Raw genomic sequence first — 24940 nt, forward strand, 5'->3', positions numbered from 1 at the left:
ATATATGATGATGATGATAATTTTGATAAAACATAGTGGCATTGTATGGTTTACAACATATCGGTATTCGAATAACCGACGACGATGACGATAAAAGTGGAATATTATTAGGCCAATACTGATATGTGAAATATTATCTATACAACACACGAGCATTACCATCGATTCTATGAGATGATTATTGTTCATGATGATTGAAGGGGGAATAGTAATACGGCTACGCCAGCCGAATGATTAGAGAATTTTTCGTCTCTCGTCTATATCTCTATCCTGCTACCAATGCAAAGATAGAATGGATGATGCTGTGGAAGACAATTCAATCAAATAACAGCAGCCACAGCTAACTGTCTAGTAGCAGTATTAGTAATGATAAAATGCTCTGGTTTTTATCGGGTTATTGTGGTGGTGGCAACGATGCATTTTTTGTTCCTATTCTCTATATTGGCCCAGACGCCATTCGTTTAGATTCTTTTTTTCATTTAACATCAAAGAATTTCTCTCTCACACACAAACAAGACACAGACAAGTAAACATTGTCCAAAGAACTTTTAGAATATGATTCTGATTCTGGTTTTCTGGCCCATGCTTCGGTCATTATTATAACCGGAGAGAGTGAGACCTAGTTCAATGTTTTTGTGTGCGTGTGTGTGTTTTGTTGCTAATACTTGATTCGGCATTTGGTTCTATACACAATTGTATTATATGGAGAATAATAAAACATTCTGTAATAATAACACTTACAACAGCATCATCATCAACAATAACCTACTTCTTAACAGTGTTCATCATCAGTGTTCCAGAAAAAAAATTCGGATTTGGACCAAATCGATCACGACTTGAAATGAAATGAATGGATGAGTATACTGCTAGGGTCTCAATACGGCTGTGTTTTTCTCATATATCTGTGTGTGATGTGATGTCCATCGAAAGATCATCATATCTTGTTTGATTGGATTTTTATTTTCGTTCTGTTTACTGTCATCTTTTTTTTTATATTTTCGAAAACACACAAATATTTTTTTTTACATAAAATTTTCCAACGTTTCTTTTTTTCAATTTTCATTACAAAGTTGATTCTTCGTTAGAATTTTGCATCCCCTTTGTTCATTACAATGGAAAACAAGATTTTCGTTTTCATTCAATAAAAAAAAGCAGCTGGAATATTAATTTCTACTTGACTTGTAATTAACGTTATGATGATAACGAAGATGAACGCGTGAGCTACATACACACACGTACAGTAGCTTTCAAAAATGAAGATAAATTTCTGACATCGATTTCTAATTCGTTTCATCGTTTCGAAAAATTTTCATCTTGCTTTCAATTTCATTTTATTATCCATCATTCATGTATTGATTGTCTGGCAATGGTGAAAGGGTATTGTGATCTGTTTTTGTGTGTCTGATGTTTAAGCGTGTCAATCATCATCATCATCATTGAAAATTAAAAATCACTTTCTTTTCATATACATCATATAATATTTGATTGATCAACCTACCAAATTCATTTTTGTCTTTATATAATCCACATCAATGGAAATCTATATGGTTCAGTTATATAATTAAAATTAAAAAATTGAAATTTTAAACTCAAAAGTTCAAAAGATTTTTGCTCAATCTTCCATCAAAAAAAAAATTCTCTCTTGATATATTTATATTATTTATTTTTTTTTGGAACTTTTATTTGTGTTGAAATCACATCACTCTCAATGACTATCGAAAATACTAAAGTTGGGTAAGTTGATTCAATATTGGAATTTCTGGTTCATTGGAATTTTTTCCATTTTAGCGAAACGCCAATCTTTACGACCAAAGCACACGTATTTCATATTGATCCGCAAACAAAACGATCTTGGATTCCAGCTAGTTCAGCGGCAGTAAATGTTAATTTTTATTATGATTCCACACGATCTTTATATCGGATAATCAGTGTCGAAGGTCAAAAGGTACCATCCTAGTTAGTCATGCGAATCTATTGTATACAAATCTGAATTGATTTAATTTAATTACAATAAACTGTCAATTAGCCTGTCATCAACAGTACGATTATTCCGAATATGACTTTTACAAAAACATCACAAAAATTTGGACAATGGTCCGATATTCGTGCCAATACCGTTTATGGTCTAGGATTTTCATCGGAACCAGAATTGAATCGAGTAAGTTTAATGATAATATAAAGTTTTTTATTTATTTCAACTGAGAGAATAATAAAAAACCTCTTTTACTACAAAATTTAGTTTATTGAAAAATTTCAAGAAGTTAAAGAAGCCACAAGGATCGCTCAACAGAAAGCCCTACAACCAAATGGCAATATCAGTAACACTGGTGCTACGGCCGCTGTTGCTGTTAATCATTCAATGTCGGCACGAGATTCACCACGATTATCTTCGCAATATCAAAATGATATCCTAATGAGCAGTAATCTTTTCTACATAACTATTCATTACGAACCCAATACTAACAAGCTGTTTTCTCTTCTCTTTATTTTTTTTCTCTTACTGGTATTTGGTTTTCAATTACCGAAAAAATTTTCAAATTATTTTTAGAATCATTACTGCCTCATCAACGAAGCCAAAGTTTATCGGGTCTTCAAGCCAAAGTAAGTGTTTACTTAATAATGTACATTTTTTCCATACATCTAATTGATTGATTTATTGATGATTTAGAATTTAACCGATAGTCCAAAATATCGAAACCGTGACAAACAGGTTTCATCTGTTACACTTCCACAATCATCTATCGAAGCGCAATTGCGTTATGAAAACGAAAGGCTTAAATTAGCCTTAGCTCAGAGGTTTGTTTCTATTAATTTTATACAAAAGTTTTTTTGCCAATAATTTTTATTTTCATTAGTTCAACCAATGCAAAGAAATGGGAAATTGAATTACAAACATTGAAAAGTAACAATACTCGATTAACGAATGCGTTACAAGAATCAACGGCAAACGTTGAAGAATGGAAAAGACAGTTGCAATCACTGAAAGATGAAAATACTAAAATGAAACATAAAGTTAGCCATGAATTTAGTTTCGATTGCCATTAGTTTTTATTTAAAAATCTTTTCACTTAGATACTTGAACTAGAAGCTAGCCACGGAAATCCGGAAGCCATAGCAGATCTACGTAAAGAGATTAATCAATACCGTGTACATTGTGAAAATCTTGAAGTGGAAATCAAACAAAAAGATTGTGAAATCGAATTATTAAAAAAACGTCTAGAAGAACAATGTCAACTTTATGGTACATCAAATCAAAAAGTTGATGATAAAATAAAGGTAATGAAGATGATGATGATGATGAATCCACCACAATCGACAACAGCAATGGCTTCAGCAGGCAAACAGCAGCAGCTTAATAAAAAACGATAACCAATATAATTTAAAACTAACATATCAAATAATTCAATTATAACAATAATATCTAATATCAACTCACATCTTCTTATTACAATCATTGCATCAATCTCTCTATCCTTTCTCTTGTATTTTGTTCTATATTGTAGATTCTTTTAAATGATAACGAAAGTTTACGTCAACAATTGAATCGTCTTTCATCGATGGATAATAATAGTGATTCTTGTATCAAACTAAGCGATAAACAATATCGATCATTATTGGAACAATTGAACATACGTTTTGCCCAAAATATTCAAGAGCTGCGTTCAATACAACAAGAATTTTCTTCATTGCTCAATGCATCTTGATGATTCAAATGATCAAAGGAATTGAATGATTATTAATTTTCCATTGATTTATTGATTGATTTATTGATAGATCAAAATATTGTAGATGAATTTCATAATGTTCAACAGTTTAACTGTGTTGTTTTACGACCATGATGGCAATGATGATGAGACGGCAATATTTTTTTTTTGTTTTGTTTATAAAAAAAACTGTGACGATTATATTTCATCAATAATAAACGGCATTCTTCCGCAATTTATACAATCAATCAATTTTTGGCCATGAATTCAACAACAACCAAAAAAAACAGATATTCATCACCTATATTTCAAACATTTCTTCATCGATAGTATAATCATTGAATGTCATTCTGTTTCTCACATATTTTCAGTCAGAGCATCACATTATGGACGAATGAACGAAAAAAAGAGACAAAGATTAATTGTTATATTTGTCATCCATCAACACATAATCTTCATGTTTGCCAATCAATGTTCTTTCTGGTTGTTGTTGATATTGAACGTTTTCCAAATAAGTCAACAAAATGAACAAAAAAATATTTCTGTGTGCAACCGCGAATCACAATATTCGATGAAGTTGATGTTTGTGTTTGTGCGTTGTCTATATCATTCACCATCAACACAGCCAAGGAAAAAAAATTCTTGTCTCTTTTCATCATATTCTTTACATTTTATTCTAATTATTATTATTATTATTATGATTATGATTAATTATTGTTGTTGTTGTTTTTAAAAATGTTAAATTCTAGATCACCTAAAATAATATATGCCCACTTTATATATTCTCTTATACATACAAGACAAATCGAAGATTCATCGATTTCTGAACAAAAAAAAAAAATATTTGTTTTCAGATCAAATACACAGACACACACACACACATACCCCTGTATAATTCATACATTACTCGAGCCTATACACAATTATGAAATATTTTCATTTTGCCGATCTAAAAAGTCAACATTCCTATTCTACGACACACACACACACTTATTTACATCACCAGAATGAAAAAAAAACAAAAATTTCATTTTTTCTGTTGTTGCTGTCGTTTTAAACGTTAATGTTAATTTTAAACAATAAAAAAAAATTCTCGCAATCATAATCGTCTGTCAGTCAATGATTATTTTGAGTTGATCTGAAAAAAATCATTCCTTGCTCGATTGATTTTATTTTATTATTATCATCATCATCCAAAAAGAAATTAAAAACAAGAAATGTAATAAAAGTGATTTGTCCCAGTGTTTCTTCATATTCCCGAAAATAGAATAATTTTTTTTTCATGTAATAATATTATCAAATTTGTATTCATGTGTGTTTGTTTGTTATGTATGTACAAGATAATGGGATTCCATTCTATTTTGTTTCACAGAAATCATCATCACCCAAAATGCCCGTGGGAGTAGAATGATGTAATATGTAAATTATCATTTTTTTCTGTTGTTGAGTTTGAATTTTTTCCCCCCATACAATACACATCATGATTACAGTATAATTTTTCAGTGAATTTCATTTTCTATTTTTTCTTCCATTTTCCAATGAAAATTCTTTTAATAGTTTCATTTATACTTGAACCGGATGACGATTTCCAACATTTACAGCTACCATTCACTAGAAACCAATCATAATAGACTCGTACAACGTAGCAACCAATTTTATCATAGCCATCACAATGTTTCGATTTGTCACTATTATTGCTTGTAGTAGATGAATTTTCCATCAAATCTCCATTATTATTGTTATTGTTATTATTGTTATCTTCATCATTATTATTTAGCTCATTTTCATTCATATCTTGTTGTAATCGAGCTTTTCGTGCCAATAATTCTAGATTGTGTAAGCCAGGATGATGATGATGATGTGAATGAATATTATTCTGATGATGTTGATTATTATTGGCGCTTCCCAAATGATTAATCAATATTGATGGATCGTTGTTAATTCGTTTCGTTAATAGATTGGTTAAAGCATTCAAATCTAGGCCATTTAATTGATTTGCGTTCATCGCTGAAGCAGTGGAAATGATTGAATTTGAACCAGTTGTAAATAATGGCCTTTTACCATTATTGTTCAAAGTTTGTTGTTGCTGGGCGTTTTGGCTCAATGGTTTACTGAATGTTGTTGATCCTTGTTGTTGTTGAATCATTTGCTGCTGCTGCTGTTGTTGTTGTTGCTGCTGTTTATATAACATTGGCATTATTTGATTGACCGGAAAATAGATATCCGGGTAAAATATTTCGGCTACCAATAAGCTGACCCACCTATTGACGTCAATCAATTAGTATGTATGTTATATGACGATGGACAATTAAAATACAGAATTAGAAACATGTAATACACTATTAAATGGTTTTTTCTACCTCGGTGATTCTCGACACGACCCTTCAATTAGATCACATTTATTTTTTCTATTGTAAATTTATAATTAAAAAAAACCGAAATCATAATGTTAATGATTGTTGGGTTTTCCCACTCAGAATGATTCTGGTAACTTACAAGCAAGTCGTTTGTTGAATTGTTTGCGTAAAATACCTGCATGATGTAAGCAAAAAAGGATGTGAGTCGAAAAAAAACAGTTTACTATTCTTACCCTTCATTTGGAATTTGTACAACATATTTCCATACGCCCTGATAATTACGGGCATAAGTGGGTGAAACATATTCCTCCGTCGACATACATGGTGTTTGAGGTTTTTCATTACCATCTACGTTGATGAAATCCTCTACATCGGATGATGTTTTTCGTTTTGTTGCAAATTTTGGTGTTTGTAAACTTTGTAAATAATCAATTAAAGATAATAATGGACTGTAAGTGCTACCAATTCCGGCATTGTTGTTGTTGTTATTATTATTGCTGCTGCTGCTACTGCTACTGCTATCTGAACCAATGGATGATAGTAGTTGTGATAGAGCAAATCTTTGACTACTAGTATTCGGTGATGAATTCGGATTCGTTTGATTCGTGGATTGTCCATATTGATCGATCAATGATACGACATTATTAATGCTTGCCACATTTCCAACAGCTGAAACAATGTTGCTTAAAAATGATTTAGAAAATGGACCTTCCTCTTTCAATGATTCAATGGCTTGACAAATACTGTTTGTAGATTGAAATAAAATTCTAAAGTTAATTCTGATTTGACAATTTAATTCAATTGTAATTTTTTACATACACATTACCATCGCATACATTTTGGCGATTCTGTTTAGTAACGTTGTTGTGGTTGTTGGTATTCACATTCGATTCATTGATTGTCGATTGTGGAGCAGTAGTTGCATTTTCTACAATTGTATTCAATTCTTGTGTATTTGCTTGTCGTTTATGTCTTTTGGAATGGCTATAGGAAGACAAAAAATTATTAAACACACAATCCTCATCAATAATAAGATACTGAACTTTTCAAAAAATTCCGATGGCTTTACAAAACGTGCAACTTTTGGTACATTATCAATTTCTTCCTGTAAATACGGCAATGTCTTTGATAGATATTGAAGAGTTTTGTTTTTGATCAATTCACTATTTTAAAGATTCACAAATTTATTTTGGCGCAAGAAAAAAAACTATCATCAACACTTACAATGGATATGGTTCGCCATGTAAATATTGGCCCATTGGATTACGAGGAACCAGGCCACGATTTAAATCACCACACATGTTGTGTTTGGAAAGTAATGAATTGGCATCTTGAATTCCTGAAACAAAAACAAAAAAAAAAAAATAATAAAATGATGAAAACCGTGAATAGAATGTTTTTTAAAAATATAATTTACCTGGACATTCAGCTGATATTGGCAGATATGGTGGTTTACGAACTTTGGGTGGTCTAGCATTTGGCGTAGCTTTACCAAATGCATAATATCCTTTCGGTAGTGTTTGTTCTAATTGAACATTTTGCGATGCTGCTGCTAATGTTGCTGGTTGTTGTTGTTGTTGTTGAAATGCGAATATATCGTGGACAATTGTTGAAATCAAAAACACCTAAAAAAAGAAATAAAAAAGAAAATGGAAACAGATTAAACACACACACAACCAAAACACATCATTATCCGTATGTGTCTAGATCAATTACAATCAATTTAATGATGGTGGTGGTGATATTCATGATGATGATGATGATGATGGGTTTTTTATAAAATTATTTTTTCACGATTGTCACACTCGTTGTTTTGTGTGTGTGTTTGGAATTTATTATTATTCAAACGGTATATTATTCACCACAATCGTTATATGTTGTTTTCAACCAAAACATTGTGTTCAAATGATCTAGCTTTCATCGGATGTTGGATATAGAGAATTATTCGAATATAATGTAGTCGAATTTTCTTCGAAATCTCTACTTCCTCGGTTGTTCTTTGCGTATATCTAAAGAATGAAAAACAGAAAAAAAAGAAAAGAAATTCACGATGAGATGAGAACCAGTTCTTTATAATAATAATAATAAAAAAGTCAGTTAGTCAGTCAATGGACGAATAAGAAACAGGAAGAATAAATGGTAAAAGAAGAAAAATTCACCTTATAACGGGCTTGAACGAATAACCTGTTTGTGTCGACGAACCAACTTGACCTTCACCTGAACGGTATTTCATTTTCTTACTGCAACTTCATCATCATCGTCATCATCATTCTTGACAGAAAAAAAGGAAAGAAAATCAAGCTCTAAGAAGCCGCGAGATACAAATCAGTTCAAACCATGCTTAATTGATGATGATGATGTAGAATGAGAAGAAGAAAAAGTACCGTTTTCAAGCTTGATGATTACAGAAGATTTTTTTTTTTTGCTTCTTTTTTTTGACTTGATTACCATTATCATTAATCATCCATTTGATTCTTATGTCTGTGTGTTGGAAAAGTTGATGGTTGTCCATTTGGTTGGTCATTTAAATCTGATGATATGGATGATGATATTGCAATACAAATAACAACAACAACAACAACAGGGAGAAGATTTTCCATTTCCTCAATCATATCAATCTCAATTGTTGTGTTTGAATGCGAAATGTGCAACCACAAACACACACACACAGATCATTTGGCCCAATAATCTTTTAAATACAGTGATGGATAATATCATCATCATCATCATCATCATCAGATGTTGATCATTATCCATGATTCTCCATTCAATTAACCAATAAAGAGAGACCATGATAATAATGATGATGACCGTGGATGATGATCATTATCATTTGAAAATATAATGATGATGATATATCAAAAAAAAATTAAAAAAAAAATTCGGAAACTTTTCCCTGTGGCAAATAAACAAAAAAAAAACAGAAAATTTTTTTCAAAAAAAAAAATCAAACCATTTATTTTATGCTTTATTAAAAAAATATTTCTATGATACAAAAGTTGAATGAAAAAAAGGGATAAAATAAAGATTGATAATTAATAATAAAAAGAATCAAATAATTTATCAGATTAAAAAGTTCCAAAATAATTTTCAAGCACAAAACTGGCACGTACATCGTTTTTGGTTTTGGAACAAATGTGTGTGTGTGTGTTATTGAGCTTCAAATAAAAAAAAACGAGGGAAAAAACATACACAAAATTTGTTTTTTAAAAAATGATGATGATGATGATTAATTGATTGGAACAAATTGGCTGTGATGAATACACACAAAGTATACAGAGATCCAATTTGTATATGTGCAGGTATGCGTGTGTGTGTGTGTGTGTGAGTAAAATGTTATGTCCATTCTTTTCTTTTCGGGTAATCTTTTAATTGTGACCGATTTATTTATTTATTTCGGAAATGATAATACGCCATATTTACCGTATTGTCGATTTGTATTTCTGAAATTATCGGATTAATTTTTTTCTTTATGGCAATTATTTTTTCGAGTAAAAAACGATTCAAGGTTTATGCGGAATTTGAATTTTGTTTTTCTGTGGGTTTTTTTTGAATTGGCAACACAAGCGAAAATGATATTGTTGATGATGATAATGAATGAGACAAAAAAAATTGCTTTCAATTGATTTCGATACGGTTCATTTATCTTTAGTATGGACAAAAGGTATTTTTAAAGTATTTTCAACGACAAGCCGTTATAAATCATCATCCTATGAATGAATTTCTTCCAAAATTTGATCAATATGCATATGGTCCCATTCCATATTGAGATCCATGATAAGTGTATGGGCCAGGATATGCATATGCATAATTCAAACCATATGGGCTACGTTTGTCCGGATAAACAGGCATTAAATATTGCATATTTTTTGTTTGTTCCAAACGTTTTTCACTACGAATACATCTAGCAGCAGATAAAAACATGATTGATGCAACCAATAATTGACTAATGCCAATCCATGCAATTATATATGACCATCCATAATAGAATTCGGTAACGCCCGGTTGTTTAAGGACCTATCGAATATAAAAAATAAAAATAAAAATGACAAAATTTGACACCCACATATAAATCATATGTAATAGTTAATGGAAACACCAAAAAGACAATTGGCCAATTAGCCAACAACAAAAAAAAAACATGAAACTTACATCAGGCCATGCTGCATACGAATATTCATCTTTCAATTTATGGTGATCATAAAATTGAACCGCATGCCATAATCCCATTGCTCCAGCATCCATCAATGCTATATGTGTGTTCAATATAGACAATGGGAGAATAGAAAAAAAATCAATGATCAATGAAAAATGTTTATAATTGGAAGTAAATAAATATATCATCACCAACACTAACATAAACACAATCATAATTTTTCGATCAAACAACAACAAAAAAATAAATAAAGACAATAATCACAGCATGTGAAATTAAACTTACAAGAAAATAATTGTAACAATCCAGTGGAAACAAGATTTGCATGTGATCGTTTCCAACATCCTTGAAACAAAACGAAAAAAAATGTATTGGAAACAAATGATAAATTCATTCAGTTAATAATCAATGAAATAAAAAAAAACAATAAGAAAATCGATGATTAATAAAAAAAACAATAACAAGACTGCATTCGATTGAATCGTGATTGATAATTCAATTGATTTGAAAATCAAGTCAAACTTACCTGCAACACCGGTGAAAAATGAAAGGATTATAAAAAAAAATGCCATTATGTATAAAGCCACTACTGATCGTGCCATATCTGAATATGTTGGAAAAATGAACGAAAACAAAAATAGAAATTATAAACTCACGAGAATTGAGAAAAAAGCGAGAAATGAAAATCAAGAAATTTTTTTTATTATTTGAATTTAAGATGAAAATTGTGATAAATTTGTTGTTTATTGTGTGGTGTGTTATGTTATGTACACATTTAGCATCAATCAATCACACACACAAACACAATAATATTGGTGTAAATGCGAAAAAATTTTTTTTTTTTGTTTTACAAAAATGGCGCCTACATTGCTGATTATGATGATGATTGACCATTACACACACACACAAACACACAAGTAAACATAAAAAACCGCCAACACACACACACACACACAATCAATGGACATCGTGATCATTCATGAACCGTTCACGAATCGAATCATTTTGAAAAAAGCAAGGTTTTTCGTTGTTGTAAAACAAAAAAAAAACTACATTGATTTACCAATACTATGTGGCAATTAATTTTGTATTTTTTTTTGCTTGAGAAAAAAAATTGGACAAGATTATCAAAAAAAAAAAAAAAAAATTTCCTTTTAAAATAAATAAAAAAAAATGAAAATTAAATTCTTAACTTGTTGCTTGTCATGTCAATGACAAATCATCATTATAAACAACTCTGGTATATAAGCAAATCAAATCAGCATGTCCACTTTTTTTTCATTATTGTTTGATCTTTTTCAATTGTCACATTCACAGCAGAGAAGAAGAAATGACCGCATTTCCAAATTTTTTTTCCTCTTACCACCTTACTATCTATCTCGTTCCATCATCATGAACATGATGATGATGATGATGATAATGATCCGATTGCACAATCACACAGACACGAAACACAAAAATGTTGCATGTAGAAATGAAGAAAAAAAAATTGATTGTTTATTGAGAAGAAAGGAAAAGAAAAGAAAAAAAAACGAAATTGGACTGTCGAACTCAATAGAAATCGATCGAATTTCAATACATCACCAATAATTGATCAATCAATCAATCAATCATCCATTGTCTATCTATAATAAGAAATGGTGTGCATTATTATGATTTGAATTTTGTTATTTTTTTATCATAAAAATAAAAATAGAATATAAACATATCATCATTAAATGAAAGAATAAAAAAGTGATCCAAAATTACAAGCATCATCATCATCATCATCGTTGTTGTTGTTGTTGTCCATTATGAAATATATTGAAAAACAAGCAAAAAAAACTTACGTAAGCGTTCCCATCGTGTATCCGTAAAGCTGTCCGATTCTTTATTTTCTGGTATATAATAATCAATATTGAAACATTCGGTTTGTGTTGGCGACAAATATGTTGACACTAAAGTTTAAATAGAGAAAAAATTAGAAAATTGAAATTATATTCAATGCAAAAAATAAACACAAATCAAGATAATGCATGCGCAAGATTTGGAAAAAAATTAAATTTAAAAAATTCATATTTTATTGCCTACAAATATCAACATCAACGAAACAATGACATCCATCTACCATTATTATCGTCATCATCATTAAAATCATCAAAAAAAAAAAAAAAACAAATTCATTTTGCTTTCAGTGTTCATATCGTTGTTGTTGTTGATGTTTTATAAATCAATCATCAAATAGAAACAGAGACATCATCATGATGAGGCTAAATTTAGCCAAACTGTGGTGATGGTACTATTCTTTCCGAAAAAAGGGGAAAAAATCATCCAATTTTTCTATTTTTCAATTAAGTGATTATGTAAAATGTTTTCGTGAGGTAAAAATGGAATTGTTCATCCACATACGGATGAATGAATGATGCACATCACATCAGAAAATGAATTTAATGTCAACTACTCCCCATGGATGTCATTTTTTTTTTCTTAAATTCAAGTTTCGCCTTTACATTGTTTTATGAATGAAAAAAATAAATAAATCCACACACCCGAAAGAAGAAGATGCCTTGAAGAAAAAAAAATAGCAAATTATCAATGGAAATGACAAAAACAAAACAAATAAAAAAAAATGTGACTAGACAGACTATGAAAACTGCAAATGTCCACACCATTTGCAAGTTTTGACCATCAATTATTCATTCAAAATTTTTTAAAAAAAACAAATTCAACTAGCCAGAAAAAAAATAAAGAGAGATTTGGATAAAATATTATTTATGCCAACCGGTCATCATCATCATCCAGAGTATGTTAGTAGGCTACATACAACAACATAAAAATATCCGACACACGGGAAATATTACCAGTGTGAATGTTATTTTAAATACCACGCGAGAAAATCTTTACATGTTTGCCAAAATATAAAAAAAAACAAAACAAAACAAATGCATTCTTAATGTTTTTTTTCGAAATCCTATATATGTGTGTGTGTATGTATTGATGCTGGAAATAACAACAATGTATAATGTAACAATGATATTTTCATTCAAAAAAAACAACAACCAGCATCATCATCATCAACAACAACAACAAATGGAAATAAAAAAAACCTGTAGCAGCAGCTATCCGTTGATTCATAAAACATCTTCAACATCATCCGGTTATTTATTCCGACATTTTTTTTTTGTTGAAATTAACATATCTTCCTCATATGATGAGATGAATATGTCATTTGGAAACAAAACAAAACAAAAAAATGAAAATATGAATTTTGTCTTAAAATGGAAAGGAAAAAAAATAAATCGTTATTGATCTGAAATTATAATAGATCGATTTTGTTTGGAAAAAAATTTTTTTTCTATGTTTGATTACAAAAAACAACAAAATATTCAACAATAATCGTACACAACGGTAATAATAACAATTGATCAATGAATGTTATGATTGTGGTCGATATGATGAAATGAAAATGAAAAAAAATTTTGTTTTTTTTTCGAATCTATTTTTAGTTCAAACAACAAAATGTCAGAAAAACGAGTAAAAGTTTTGTTTTTCAAAAAATTATTGTCCACAATGATTTATTGATCGATCTGAATCAAAATGATGGTGTCATCGATTATCATCATTGTTTTGAGATAAATAAATCTAAAAGTCCAATTCAAATGAAATGTGAAAAGAAAAAATCCGAAAAATATCAACATTACACACAGATGTATTAAAATCTTGATTATGATGATGTTGATATTTATCCATCGTTTTATTTTTTGGTAGAAAAAAACATGTTTGTTAACGCCATTGTTATCACCATCATTCTTTTTTTTTTGACTGAAGATGAAAATTTAAATTTTTTTTTCTCTTCTTTCTTCATAACGGTTATCCATGTTTCCATTTTCATCATCATTCAGGATCGTTTATAAAAGATAAATGTACTTTCATCATGGGAGAATTTGTATATGGACAATAAAGACTTATCCAATCTAATCAACATATTGCCACTCGGTTTCTTCAAGTGCAAATGAAAAAAACAAACGCTTGATGATGATACTCACGAATCTTCATTTTTTTTTGTTTTCCAAGATTCATATCGTCTTTGAAAACAAAAAAAACGTTTTTTTTGTTGTTGAAAAAAAAATAAATCCATCTTTCTCTGTGTACAAAAAAAACATTGAAATTTACGGTAATTAATTGTCATCATGGAAAACAAAAGAATAAAAAAAAACACCTAAAAAAGATGGATAGCCTATTTGTTGTTTACGTTTAGTTTCATTACATTCTCTTATTTAGACTTTTAACATTAGACATTCAATCCTAATTATGTTACACTGTGCAAAATTCATCAATATCAACAACATCAAGGCCCGATTCAATTTCTATGATCTATACACACACACACACACGTCATCATCGTTTTTAAATGTTGCACTCTTTTTTGGATCTTTTAATTTTTTTGGTTTCATGTTTTATGTTTGAGGAATAGTTTCAAACAACAAATGATGAGAAGAAACCTGTTCTTGTTATACTTCATAAGCATCACCATCAAACTTGTCAAATTGGCCATAATAACTGAATTTTATTCATTCAATTTTGTTTGAATGAATGAATGAATAGAAATTGTCTCTAAAAAGTTTCAGGAACGATACATATTATATACTACACACACTACCAAACAAAATTATGACAACCATATTTGTGTGTGTGTGTGCGAACGCGTGTTTGTGTTCAGATAAAACGGATACACAAGACTAAATGAGATCAAATGAGGAAAAAAGCAAGAAGAAAAAATTCGCATATTAAATCGTAATATGTGTTTTGAATAAAACGAAATGAAATGAATCAACAACATCAACAAATGTTATGCATATTTATTGAATATAAAAAAAAAAATTTCAAGCGAAAAAGAAAGCGAATTTTTTTTTGAATGAAAATGCCGATCGTGTTCAAGAAAAAAAAACCTGTTCATTCATTCAATATGGCAAAATCAAATTTATATTTCTTTCCTTTTCATTTCAAAAGTGTTGGCAACGAAACGCAGAAAAAAATAAAATAAAATAAAATCATCAAAACTTTGGGGCCAGAAAACAAAGTTGTTGATGATGAAAAAAAAAATTTTTTCTCGGGACTGCGGTTATTTTGAATAATAAAAAAAAGTGTTACGTCAACCGAATTTTTTTTCGTTTGTTTGTTTGTTTCTATTTTTCGAAAAATCATAACGGTGGACAAAACAGTGTGTGTGTGTGTGTGTGTGTGTGTGTGTGTTTGCAGAAGAAAAAAAAAACAGACATTTTCATTTGCCTCAAGCTTGGTTGTTGTTGTTGTTTTTTTTTCATTTTGAACATCGAGTTCTCAATTTCTAATTCAATGATGATGATCTTGACTTGTGCATTTTTTTTCCTTCTTACTATATGAACAGGATATCCAGACTGTTTTGCGAGAAAAAAAAATGGGGAGAGTTAATCAAGTAGATCTGTATGCAAGTATGTCGGTCAACTAAAAAACTACGAATGTGACGATGAAACTAAATGACCGAAAAAAATAATGATTTTGAAAATTCTCAACGACCATGGCTACGGTATAATCATCAATTATTTATTCAAAAAAAAAAAAAAATTTCTACCAAAAAAATTTATTCGGTTTTTTTGGCTGTTCTTCTTCTTACCATCTGTAACCAATTTGAAAGAGATTTACAATCATAATTCACCAACCATCATCATCCATGATGATGTAATCAATTGGTTATAAATGAAATGAAAAAAAAGAAATGTTGACTGAGCAATCAACCATATATATGTTTCAAGTAACGAATTCTTTCTCTACATTCATTCATTCATTCATTAATTATTTAATTTTCAAATTTCGTTACACACACACAGACACTTATTATCGAATGACTAATATCACAGTTATTTCTGCAAAACTAAAGTCATAAGATTTAACCAAGGCTAACTAACTAATCAACCAAAACAACCAACCAACCAGCCAACCAAAAGATTTACTCATTCATTCAAAAGCATCCTACAAATATTTCAATTTTTTTCTCTCTCTCTTTAAATGTGTTTTAGCAATGAAATGATGTTTTCTCCCCTTGATGATGATGATGATGATCATGGTGGTGGTGGTGGTGGTGATGGCATTTAATGATAGAGGTAAATATAGTTCATTGAGGTATGATATATTTACCAGTAGCATCGTTTTTTTTGTTTTTTGATTATTTCAAATTTAGTTGCACACCTGAATTTTTTTTTTCGTTTCATTTGTGTTGATTTTGGTTCAGCAAATATGAAAAAAATCAGGCTACCTGGCAACAATTTTCTTTCCTTCTTTCTTGTTTCATTTTCGAGTTTATCGTATTTGGTCTATGAAATATATAATTTATATAAATATGGAATGATTATGGGATGGTGATGATGATGAGCAACAACAAGAGTTGTTTTAAATATTTGTATTTATTCGGGTGGCTATATTATTTCTTGGTTTTTCTTGATTTCTGGGAGCTCGAAAGAATGATAATCAAAATCAATATTATTATGCAACAAGTGATGATAATGGCCCCTTCTCCCCTCTGCCTGTTCAATGATAATGATGATGATTAACGGGTTTAAACAATAAAAAAAAATAAAATGATAATTTGATTAACCCGTTCGATGATGATAATTATTATAATGATGATAATATGCAGAATTTTTAGCTATTTATTCTTGATATATAAATTTGAATCATCATGGGTTTGTCATGATTGAATCTAAATGAATTGCGTGTTGTTGTTGTTGCTGTTATATGCATGTAGGTTGGATGGATTGATCATCGATATTCAATTGAATGGAATTAGATCGATTTCAAGCATAATAATGGCCAGAAAAAGAAATCTATTGATATTTTGTTTAATTGAATGTTTTAATCATCATCATCGATACATATATTCAATGTCTATATATAAATCTAGCAATATCACAGAAGAAAGGTTGATGGTAATCAATCGTTTTTTTTCTCTAATAGATCAATCGATCAGATCAATGATGGTATTGAACCACACATATTTTTATTGATTGAATATAGAGCAACAACAATGTTGGATCTGCTCCAGGCAATGGTGATTGTGTTATTTTGTTTTATTTCGAGATCGAAATGAAAAAAATTGTTGATGAAAATGGCTAAATAATCTATAAATTGATTGATTGATGGCAACAATGAAAGAAAAAATCTTTAAAAAACCAGACAAGAAATGTTCATCATCACCATGGCAACTGGACATATTATCGTTTGAAGAAACCAAAAAAAAAAAAAACTTTTTTGGATAGAATCTAATCGTATTCGTACATCAGTTTTTTTTCCTTCCATAGATAAACACAAAAAAATCCTGTTTCCAAAATGGAGTCATTCATTTAATCATATCCTCACTTCTTGATTCAGGTATCTGTCGATCATAAAATATGTTTGCTAAATACAAATCTTGATGATGACAAGATGTGTGTATGTGTGTGTGTGTGTGTCGGACAGTATTTACCGTCGAATATTATTCAACATTTCATTCGGGTACAGTGATGATCGAGTGTAAAAGACAAGTTCGAGTATTTATACACATGAATGCTATGTCAACAACATTTCTTCAACTATTTAATTTTCTTCTGATTTCAATTTGAACATTTGACATAAAAAACATGTTTATTCAACAAGATGACGATGACCACTGCCGATAACTAACAAAAAACACACACACACACTGGATCAAAATGTGCAAAAAAAAATCGATCAATATTTTACCACGACATACATTTTTTTTCTTCGTGGTTAGATGAGTACACACACATAGGTGATCAAGAACAAGGCAGAAAAAAAATGTGCCAAAAAAAAATTTTCAAATCGACAAAAATAATGAAGAAGAGACACTTGAACCGGAAAAAATCAAAGTTATCAAGTAAAAAAAAAATTCGAGGTTATTTATTTGCTTGATGTAGTGAACTGAAGATTTATTTTCTAAAAAAAAGTACCAAACTTGATGTTCAACTCAACTCGATGATGATGAATTTCTCATTTAGTTTGGATAATAATGTTTTGTGTGTCATGGGTCATTTTCAAAGATGACAACAATGGTAATGATGATGATGATGAAAATGATCAACAAGTAAACAAAAAAAAAAAAAATGAAAATAGAAAGATGAACAATACAATACAAAATGTTTAGGGTTGATTTGGTTAGGTCTCAATTCCATTATATAAAGGGAAAGAAAATTTATTTCATAAATATCATTAATACATACATTCTTTTGGTTTTTTATCAGCAAAACAAACACGAAATAATCCTTCATCACGTGAATAATAAAGATAATTTGAATCATAATCGGATGGTAAACTACCACCACCACCATCATTGTTGATAGCATCCAAATATTGACGAGTTCGATTCGTATCAACTCGTATTTCATACCAATTATCGGTACTAAAACCGATAGCTAAACAAGCAACAGCAATGACCGAAAGCACAGTGGCCACGGACAATGTTACAGCTGAACAGGACATGATGATTATCACTATTATCAACCACACACACACACACACAAACATAAACACTATATAAACGTTGGTTGTTGATTATTTTATAATGGTGATCGTTACAACGACAAAAAGACAAATTTTCAATTTTTTTTCATACAATAGATGAGATGCACATTGAAAAAAAATTCACATTGAAATTTTTGATGAATAGTAAGGTTTAATTAAAAAAAAATTGTGTGTAGATAATGTTGTCGTGTTTGTTTCTTACTTCGATGATGATGATAATGATGATGTTTTTTTTTGTCTTGGACAAAACCATGAACAATGATCACAAATGATAAAGGCCAACAAGATTTTTTTTTTGTTGTTGTTGCAATGATAGTTGTTAACGATGATGATGATGATGACAACAAACAAACGAAATTGACCGAAATGATAAAAACTGATAATTTATCCAACAATAAACGATTCACATGTGAAAATTAAACAAAAAAAATGACAATTTTTGCTCAATGATCATTAACAATATAGATGATGATGATGAAAAACAAAATAACAGAAAGGAAAGGAAATTAGCTTGAAGAAAGGAAAAAAAATTGAAATTAATGGTTGATTTTGAAAATAAATAAAAATTTTAGATCAAACAGACGAATTTGAGAAAAAGTTTGAGTTATTGTATCGACAAATCTTTTGTTTGTTTGATCCGGAAAAAGAATTATTAAACATTTGATGGAAGAAGAAGAAAAAGAATAACTTGTCAATGGAACACAATAAAAGAAAAACATGGATGGATTAAACACACAACAACAACAAAATGTTGGCAACGATTAATGTTGATGCACAATTCACATTCATTCAGTCAGTTTTTACATTAAATGTTTCTTGTGGTCCTTTGTGTCTGAGTGTGTACACAAACATGATAAATAAATATATCGACGAAAAAAATATTCACGTAGAGCAGCAAGTCGAATAGTGATGCTATGTTATGTTATGTGCTGTGAAAAGTATGTGGATGATTGAAGTTTATTTTCTACACAAAAAATATTTGATTGCCCGGTGCCAAAGAAAAGGTCGATATATATAAAAAAAAGAAAGAAAGAAACAACAGGTCGACAGTGTTCTTTTTTTTTCTTTCTTTTTGGCTGAAATTTGGACTCGGCTTCACTTTACTTTTTTGATGTTGATGATGGTTAACAACAGCCACATCGATTGAAAAATATTCGATCTGACAAAAAAAAAATCCACTAGCGCGGTATGTTGATTGGTGGTGGCGGTTGTTGTTGTTGTTACCGTAGTCAACCGTGATGGTTTTTGTAGTGGTGGCATCAATGAATTTTTTTTTGTATGTGTGTGTGTGTGTAAACACCTGAATCATAGACACAATGTTTTAGGTAGATTTTTTTTCGTATTGGAACCACTTACCACTTGATGATTTGTACAACAACAACACAACAATGATAGAGTGATTACTATAGAGAATCTGTATAAAAGAGAACACAAAAAATTTTTTTTCAGAAATGAAGCAACAAGTTGAATGTTCCACTATCAGCCATCTTTCTTTCTTTCTCTTTATGGTTTTAAGATATTCGTCTCTCTGTCTCGTTCTCTAGCTCGTTTGTCGAAGTATACCTTGAATAAAGATTATTTGATCTTCTTCTTCTGCTCTATGCCGTTGGCTTCATCATCATAAACATCGACAAAAATGACGTTTGATGGGATATATCCAAAGAAAATAACTGATACAGAACCTGTTCTTGTTATTTCTCTACAACGAGAGAATAATAAACATTGATTATGGTAACGGAAAAAGAAAAAGACACGATTGTAACGGCAAAAGATGATTCTCAATTCATTTGACAAAATGTAACTTTTATATGTTGCCTGCAGCAGCTGTAAATTGCATATTGACTATACAGATTGATATAAGAAGGAAAGACACAGACAGTGAACATAAAATTAAACTGATGACCAAAAATATCAATTGCCATTCGATGATGATGGATCGAATCGAATCGAATAAAAGATCGACAACCACATCATCATCACAATAGAAAATAAAAAAAAAACCACTACAACGGTCATGATCAAATAACATACAGAATGCTTGATTTTACAATATTTGGTGGTGTAACCATAATATCTTTGGATTGTAATACAAATCGATCGATATTAATAATGATGATCATCATCATCATCTGTCACAATCGTCATTTATTGTCATTCGATCGATAGATTGATCGATTTTTTCATGAATGAAAAAAAAATAAAAATCGCCTCAAAACATGTACCTACCTTTATATATCACATACACACACACATTTGGATTTGATTTTGTTCTTTTTTTTAAAGTATCAAAATTCATTAGGTCAACCACCACCACCATCATCATCATTCATAATCGATTCACAATCGATAGTAGCAACAACAATTACATTATTGCTTAAGAGATGGAAAAAAAGAGCTTCTCAAATTTAGCAATAAATGAGAGAAAAAAAATCATTTATTGAAAAAACAAAACAAAACAAAATATGTTCAATTAACGTTAAATGAAATAGAAATCCTTTGGATGATGAACGATGATCATATGAACACGCAGGGATGGATCAATAATCGATCCAATCAAATCTGTTCGGTTCAATGATCATCATGATCATATAATAGATAATCACAAGATTAAAGATTCATAAGATTTTTCATTCTTTATATTTAGACATCATCATTATTATTATTGGTGGATGAAGAAATTGTTTTTATCGTTAATAAACATATATAACATAATATAGACACACAGACCACAATAATTTGTTTTTTTTCTGATTAATCAATTTATTATTATCAAGATTAAATGACCAGCTTGTTTTTTTATCGTTGGATAGTTATTTTTTTTCACAGATAATAATGATGTATTTCGAAATTATGACCAAACCAAAAGAAAGAAAGAAAAAAAAAATTACTGAGGTTCATCATAAATTGAAATTGATGAAAATGAAAACAGAGTAAACAAGTAGACAAATTGTGTTCAATAAAGAAAATGAAATTTAGAAAGGCAAAAAAAAAGCTAAAAGAACAACAACAACAACCATAATAATATAATAATATAATATAATATAACTGAAAAGAGATAAAATTGAAAAATGTAAATGAATAAAATTGAATACAAAGTTCCAGACGAATGGCTTCTTTACTTCGTTTTTTTTCTTGCGTGAGTTTTTTCTTTTTTTTTCTTTCATCGTAGGTTGAAAGATGGATGGTTTGACTTGACCGAAAAAAATATATAAAGTTGAAAATTATCACCGAAAATGGTAAAGAAATATAGCTGATGACTTATAGAATTGACTTTTGTTGCATGTGTTGTGGTAGATCCATATCATCATTATCATCATCAAAATTTCAATTGAATTGAATTGAATTTTTTTTTTTTGAATTCAATGAATTTTTCGCTTAAAAATGCTTAGCACTTTTGTTCGTCGTCGATACATGTGTGACATTAAAAAATAGGACGCTGAATTAAATGTAGATTTGTTTATGTCGACAATGACACCATGAAACAAAAAGAAATGAAAAATTTTAATAATTGATTTTCCGAGTAGGAATATATCATCATTAATAAACTTACTGGGAAACAAAACAAAATTCAGATAAAGCTTTAAAAATGTTGGCATGTAGAATGAAAAATTCATTGCATTTGGTAGAAATATGGAAAATTTTTCATTCATCTCTAATAATGGAATACTTAGATAAAGAATGATCCCTGCAAAAAAATGAACAAAATTTAATTTTTTTTTTGCTACTAATTATGACCAAAAAACATCAAACCTTCGAAAATGAAACCCAAGGGATATAGTACCATCCAGGCACTGTAACGAATCCATGTTACGAAACGAATATTCACTTTGAATATATGAAGCATGTAATAGGGATATCTGAAAAAAACAAAGATAATTTCAGCAAATTATAAATAAACTTCAATACTTACCTCACTAATTCAGACATAGTATAGACCAATAATAAATAGAATGTAGCATAATGTGATTGAATTTCAATATGATAATCAATCAATATGAATATGAAAAATGTTCTGCCTAGTAATTGAAAGAATGGCATCATTGCCGAACCATCCGTATAGCCCATCAATGGATGCAATATCTCTAAGATTTGCATTAGATTTAAAAATTTTATAGGATTTCTCAACGATGGATATATGGTTTGAATGGTTTCTAAATTTCAACGTGAAAAAGGCAATATTATTTCAAAATTCTGAAAAAAGAAATCAAATATTTTACCTGGACCTTCTTTAAAGTAATGAATGAAGAATATAACGAATATGTAAATGTAGCCCACGAATTGGAATAAATTGTACAGAAATAAATACGCCGTTTTGAAGTCTTGAACTAAAATTCATTATTGTAAAATTTGAGAATCTGAAAAAAAAATTTGATCCATTACCTCGATTCTTTCTTCCACGTCCAAAATTTCTATCTTTATACATTCGTGGAAGTCGATTTGTACGGTTATTCAATTCTTCCAATTCACTGTCCTCGGACGTAGTGTCGAAATCCTGTTGTTTGATACGATCAAAATCAACTTTGAGCCACTGTGGTTTAGCCGGTGATTCTAGTAATCTTGGCCATGAAATCATCATCTTTTTTCGTAGTACAAACTCTACATTTCGATCGGATATTTTGTAAAAACTTTTCTACATTTCAAAAAAAAAAGAATCAGACAATCATCATTAATCAAATTAAAAAAAATGCAGCTAACCCTACCTCTGGAACAACATCGGAATGCAGTACAACCGAAATGGAATATTCATTCAGACCTTTGGCACCTATACCGACAGCAAAAAAGTACAAGCTTTTTTCTTTCAAATCAATTACCGGTGACTGGAAAATGGAAAAATTATAGTGTCCATATGATGATAATCAAATTGAAAAAGACATACTTTAACATTTTTCAGATCAATAATCAATGTAATTGAATCAGATGTTTGTCCCCAATAAACAAACGGGCTAAGACTACCAGTAATATTCATTGTTGTTGTTGTTGTTGTTGTTATTGCTGTTTTGGTTTCAAATTCTTTTTTTTCTTTTACGTGTATCAATCGATTTTTTTTACTTTTGGTTTTTAATTAAAAAACAAAACCGGCTGAAAATGAAATTAAATCGTCAGTTGTTTTGGCAACCAAAACAAACACACACATGCAACACAATCAAACCAAAACAACCAGATCACACACACACAAACAACACAAGAGAAAAATCCAGAATTTTTTTCAAAGTTTAATTTACGTTCACCAGATGGAATTCTGAATCAACCAGAAACCATATAATGCACATGTGTGTTTGCGATATTTTCAAAATGTTTGTTTTAAAAAAAAATTTATTAGCAACTACTAATCATTGATTTAATCGTTTTTATTCGAAAAACCATCAATAATATTCATCCACGATAATGTTGATGAACGAATCCGATGCAATTGATCTTTTAGTTCATTTATCCTTGCTGTCATGTCTGATGATTCGATTTTTACAGCATCATTTGGGTCTATTTTTATCATATTTTCTTTCGATGTTTCCTGAATAGTTTGATAAAGATTGGAAATATTTTTCAAATTCATGTCAAGGGTTTTGGCTATTTCAGTTGATGAACCATTCGACGAAATGCAATGCTGGTGGTGGTGATCTAAATTGAAATTGAATACATTTGTTTCCATTGATTCGATAGCTTCTTGCAATTGTTCAATCAATTTTTCATTGTTTTTCGATTCATTTTGACAATTGAATTTATCTTTCATTGTTTTAACATGATTAGATTTGGCAATATTCGCGTAGAATTGATCGAAACTTTCTACCATATCCGATTGAAACAATGATGGTTCATTCATATTCTCTTGATTGATGATTACATCCTTGAATTGTTGATTGTTATCATCAATCTGTCGTAGCACACGAAACATTGTGGCATGGTTGAAGAATTTTTGAGCATTTCGTTTGTTTTTCACTTTCCAGACGACATAATTCAAAACTTGTTGTAAACATGGTTTTTTTAACATTTCATGAATGAGTGCTTCATTCAGATCTAAATTTAACTCATTTTGAGCCCAATTTTTGATTTGATTTTCATTAATATTTTCGGGTAACATTACTGATGCTTGTGGTCGTAATCAATGACTAATTTTGATTTCCTAATAAAAAATGCTATAATTTGAGCATGGACACATGAAAAAAAAATTCCGTTGGAATTTTTTTGACATTCCA

General features: G+C 29.8%; 5 protein-coding genes across 6 annotated transcripts; 1 reads left to right on the forward strand and 4 right to left on the reverse strand.

The window, feature by feature from the left end:
* The first annotated feature begins 495 nt into the window (after window positions 1-495).
* On the forward strand, window positions 496-4804 carry LOC124493479 (uncharacterized). The gene is made up of 9 exons (XM_047056556.2): window positions 496-1734; window positions 1789-1945; window positions 2027-2158; window positions 2240-2420; window positions 2549-2601; window positions 2669-2796; window positions 2856-3012; window positions 3073-3276; window positions 3504-4804. The coding sequence occupies exons 1-9, from the start codon at window positions 1709-1711 to the stop codon at window positions 3702-3704; spliced, it is 1239 nt and encodes a 412-aa protein (XP_046912512.1). The 5' UTR covers window positions 496-1708; the 3' UTR covers window positions 3705-4804.
* Window positions 4805-4830: 26 nt separating this feature from the next.
* LOC124493478 (Spaetzle domain-containing protein 6) lies at window positions 4831-8345 on the reverse strand. The gene is made up of 10 exons (XM_075732319.1): window positions 8221-8345; window positions 7778-8070; window positions 7479-7686; window positions 7286-7400; window positions 7105-7224; window positions 6881-7045; window positions 6295-6804; window positions 6201-6236; window positions 6065-6112; window positions 4831-5965 (listed from the first exon to the last, which is right to left on the reverse strand). The coding sequence occupies exons 2-10, from the start codon at window positions 7808-7810 to the stop codon at window positions 5221-5223; spliced, it is 1980 nt and encodes a 659-aa protein (XP_075588434.1). The 5' UTR covers window positions 7811-8070; window positions 8221-8345; the 3' UTR covers window positions 4831-5220.
* A 644-nt stretch (window positions 8346-8989) lies between these two features.
* LOC124493471 (claudin domain-containing protein 1) lies at window positions 8990-20158 on the reverse strand. 2 transcript variants are annotated; one of them, XM_075732129.1, is made up of 7 exons: window positions 20106-20158; window positions 18449-20049; window positions 12047-12154; window positions 10744-10821; window positions 10503-10562; window positions 10214-10311; window positions 8990-10078 (listed from the first exon to the last, which is right to left on the reverse strand). In XM_075732129.1, the coding sequence occupies exons 2-7, from the start codon at window positions 18750-18752 to the stop codon at window positions 9800-9802; spliced, it is 927 nt and encodes a 308-aa protein (XP_075588244.1). In that variant the 5' UTR covers window positions 18753-20049; window positions 20106-20158; the 3' UTR covers window positions 8990-9799. The 2 variants fall into 2 exon arrangements, with proteins under 2 accessions (XP_075588244.1, XP_046912504.1); XM_047056548.2 differs by having other exon boundaries at window positions 18449-20142.
* A 1326-nt stretch (window positions 20159-21484) lies between these two features.
* On the reverse strand, window positions 21485-23904 carry Hacd2 (3-hydroxyacyl-CoA dehydratase 2). The gene is made up of 8 exons (XM_047056546.2): window positions 23626-23904; window positions 23450-23566; window positions 23130-23379; window positions 22967-23074; window positions 22660-22900; window positions 22500-22606; window positions 22300-22434; window positions 21485-22185 (listed from the first exon to the last, which is right to left on the reverse strand). Exons 1-8 carry the CDS (start codon window positions 23713-23715, stop codon window positions 22109-22111), a joined length of 1125 nt encoding a protein of 374 aa, XP_046912502.1. The 5' UTR covers window positions 23716-23904; the 3' UTR covers window positions 21485-22108.
* Window positions 23905-23942: 38 nt separating this feature from the next.
* LOC124493539 (uncharacterized) lies at window positions 23943-24825 on the reverse strand. Its single transcript, XM_047056632.2, has one exon. The coding sequence runs from the start codon at window positions 24823-24825 to the stop codon at window positions 24088-24090; it is 738 nt and encodes a 245-aa protein (XP_046912588.2). The 3' UTR covers window positions 23943-24087.
* Between the last annotated feature and the right edge of the window lie 115 nt (window positions 24826-24940).

Source organism: Dermatophagoides farinae, chromosome 6 (genome assembly GCF_024713945.1).
Source record: "Dermatophagoides farinae isolate YC_2012a chromosome 6, ASM2471394v1, whole genome shotgun sequence".
Classification (NCBI taxonomy): Eukaryota; Metazoa; Arthropoda; class Arachnida; order Sarcoptiformes; family Pyroglyphidae; genus Dermatophagoides; species Dermatophagoides farinae.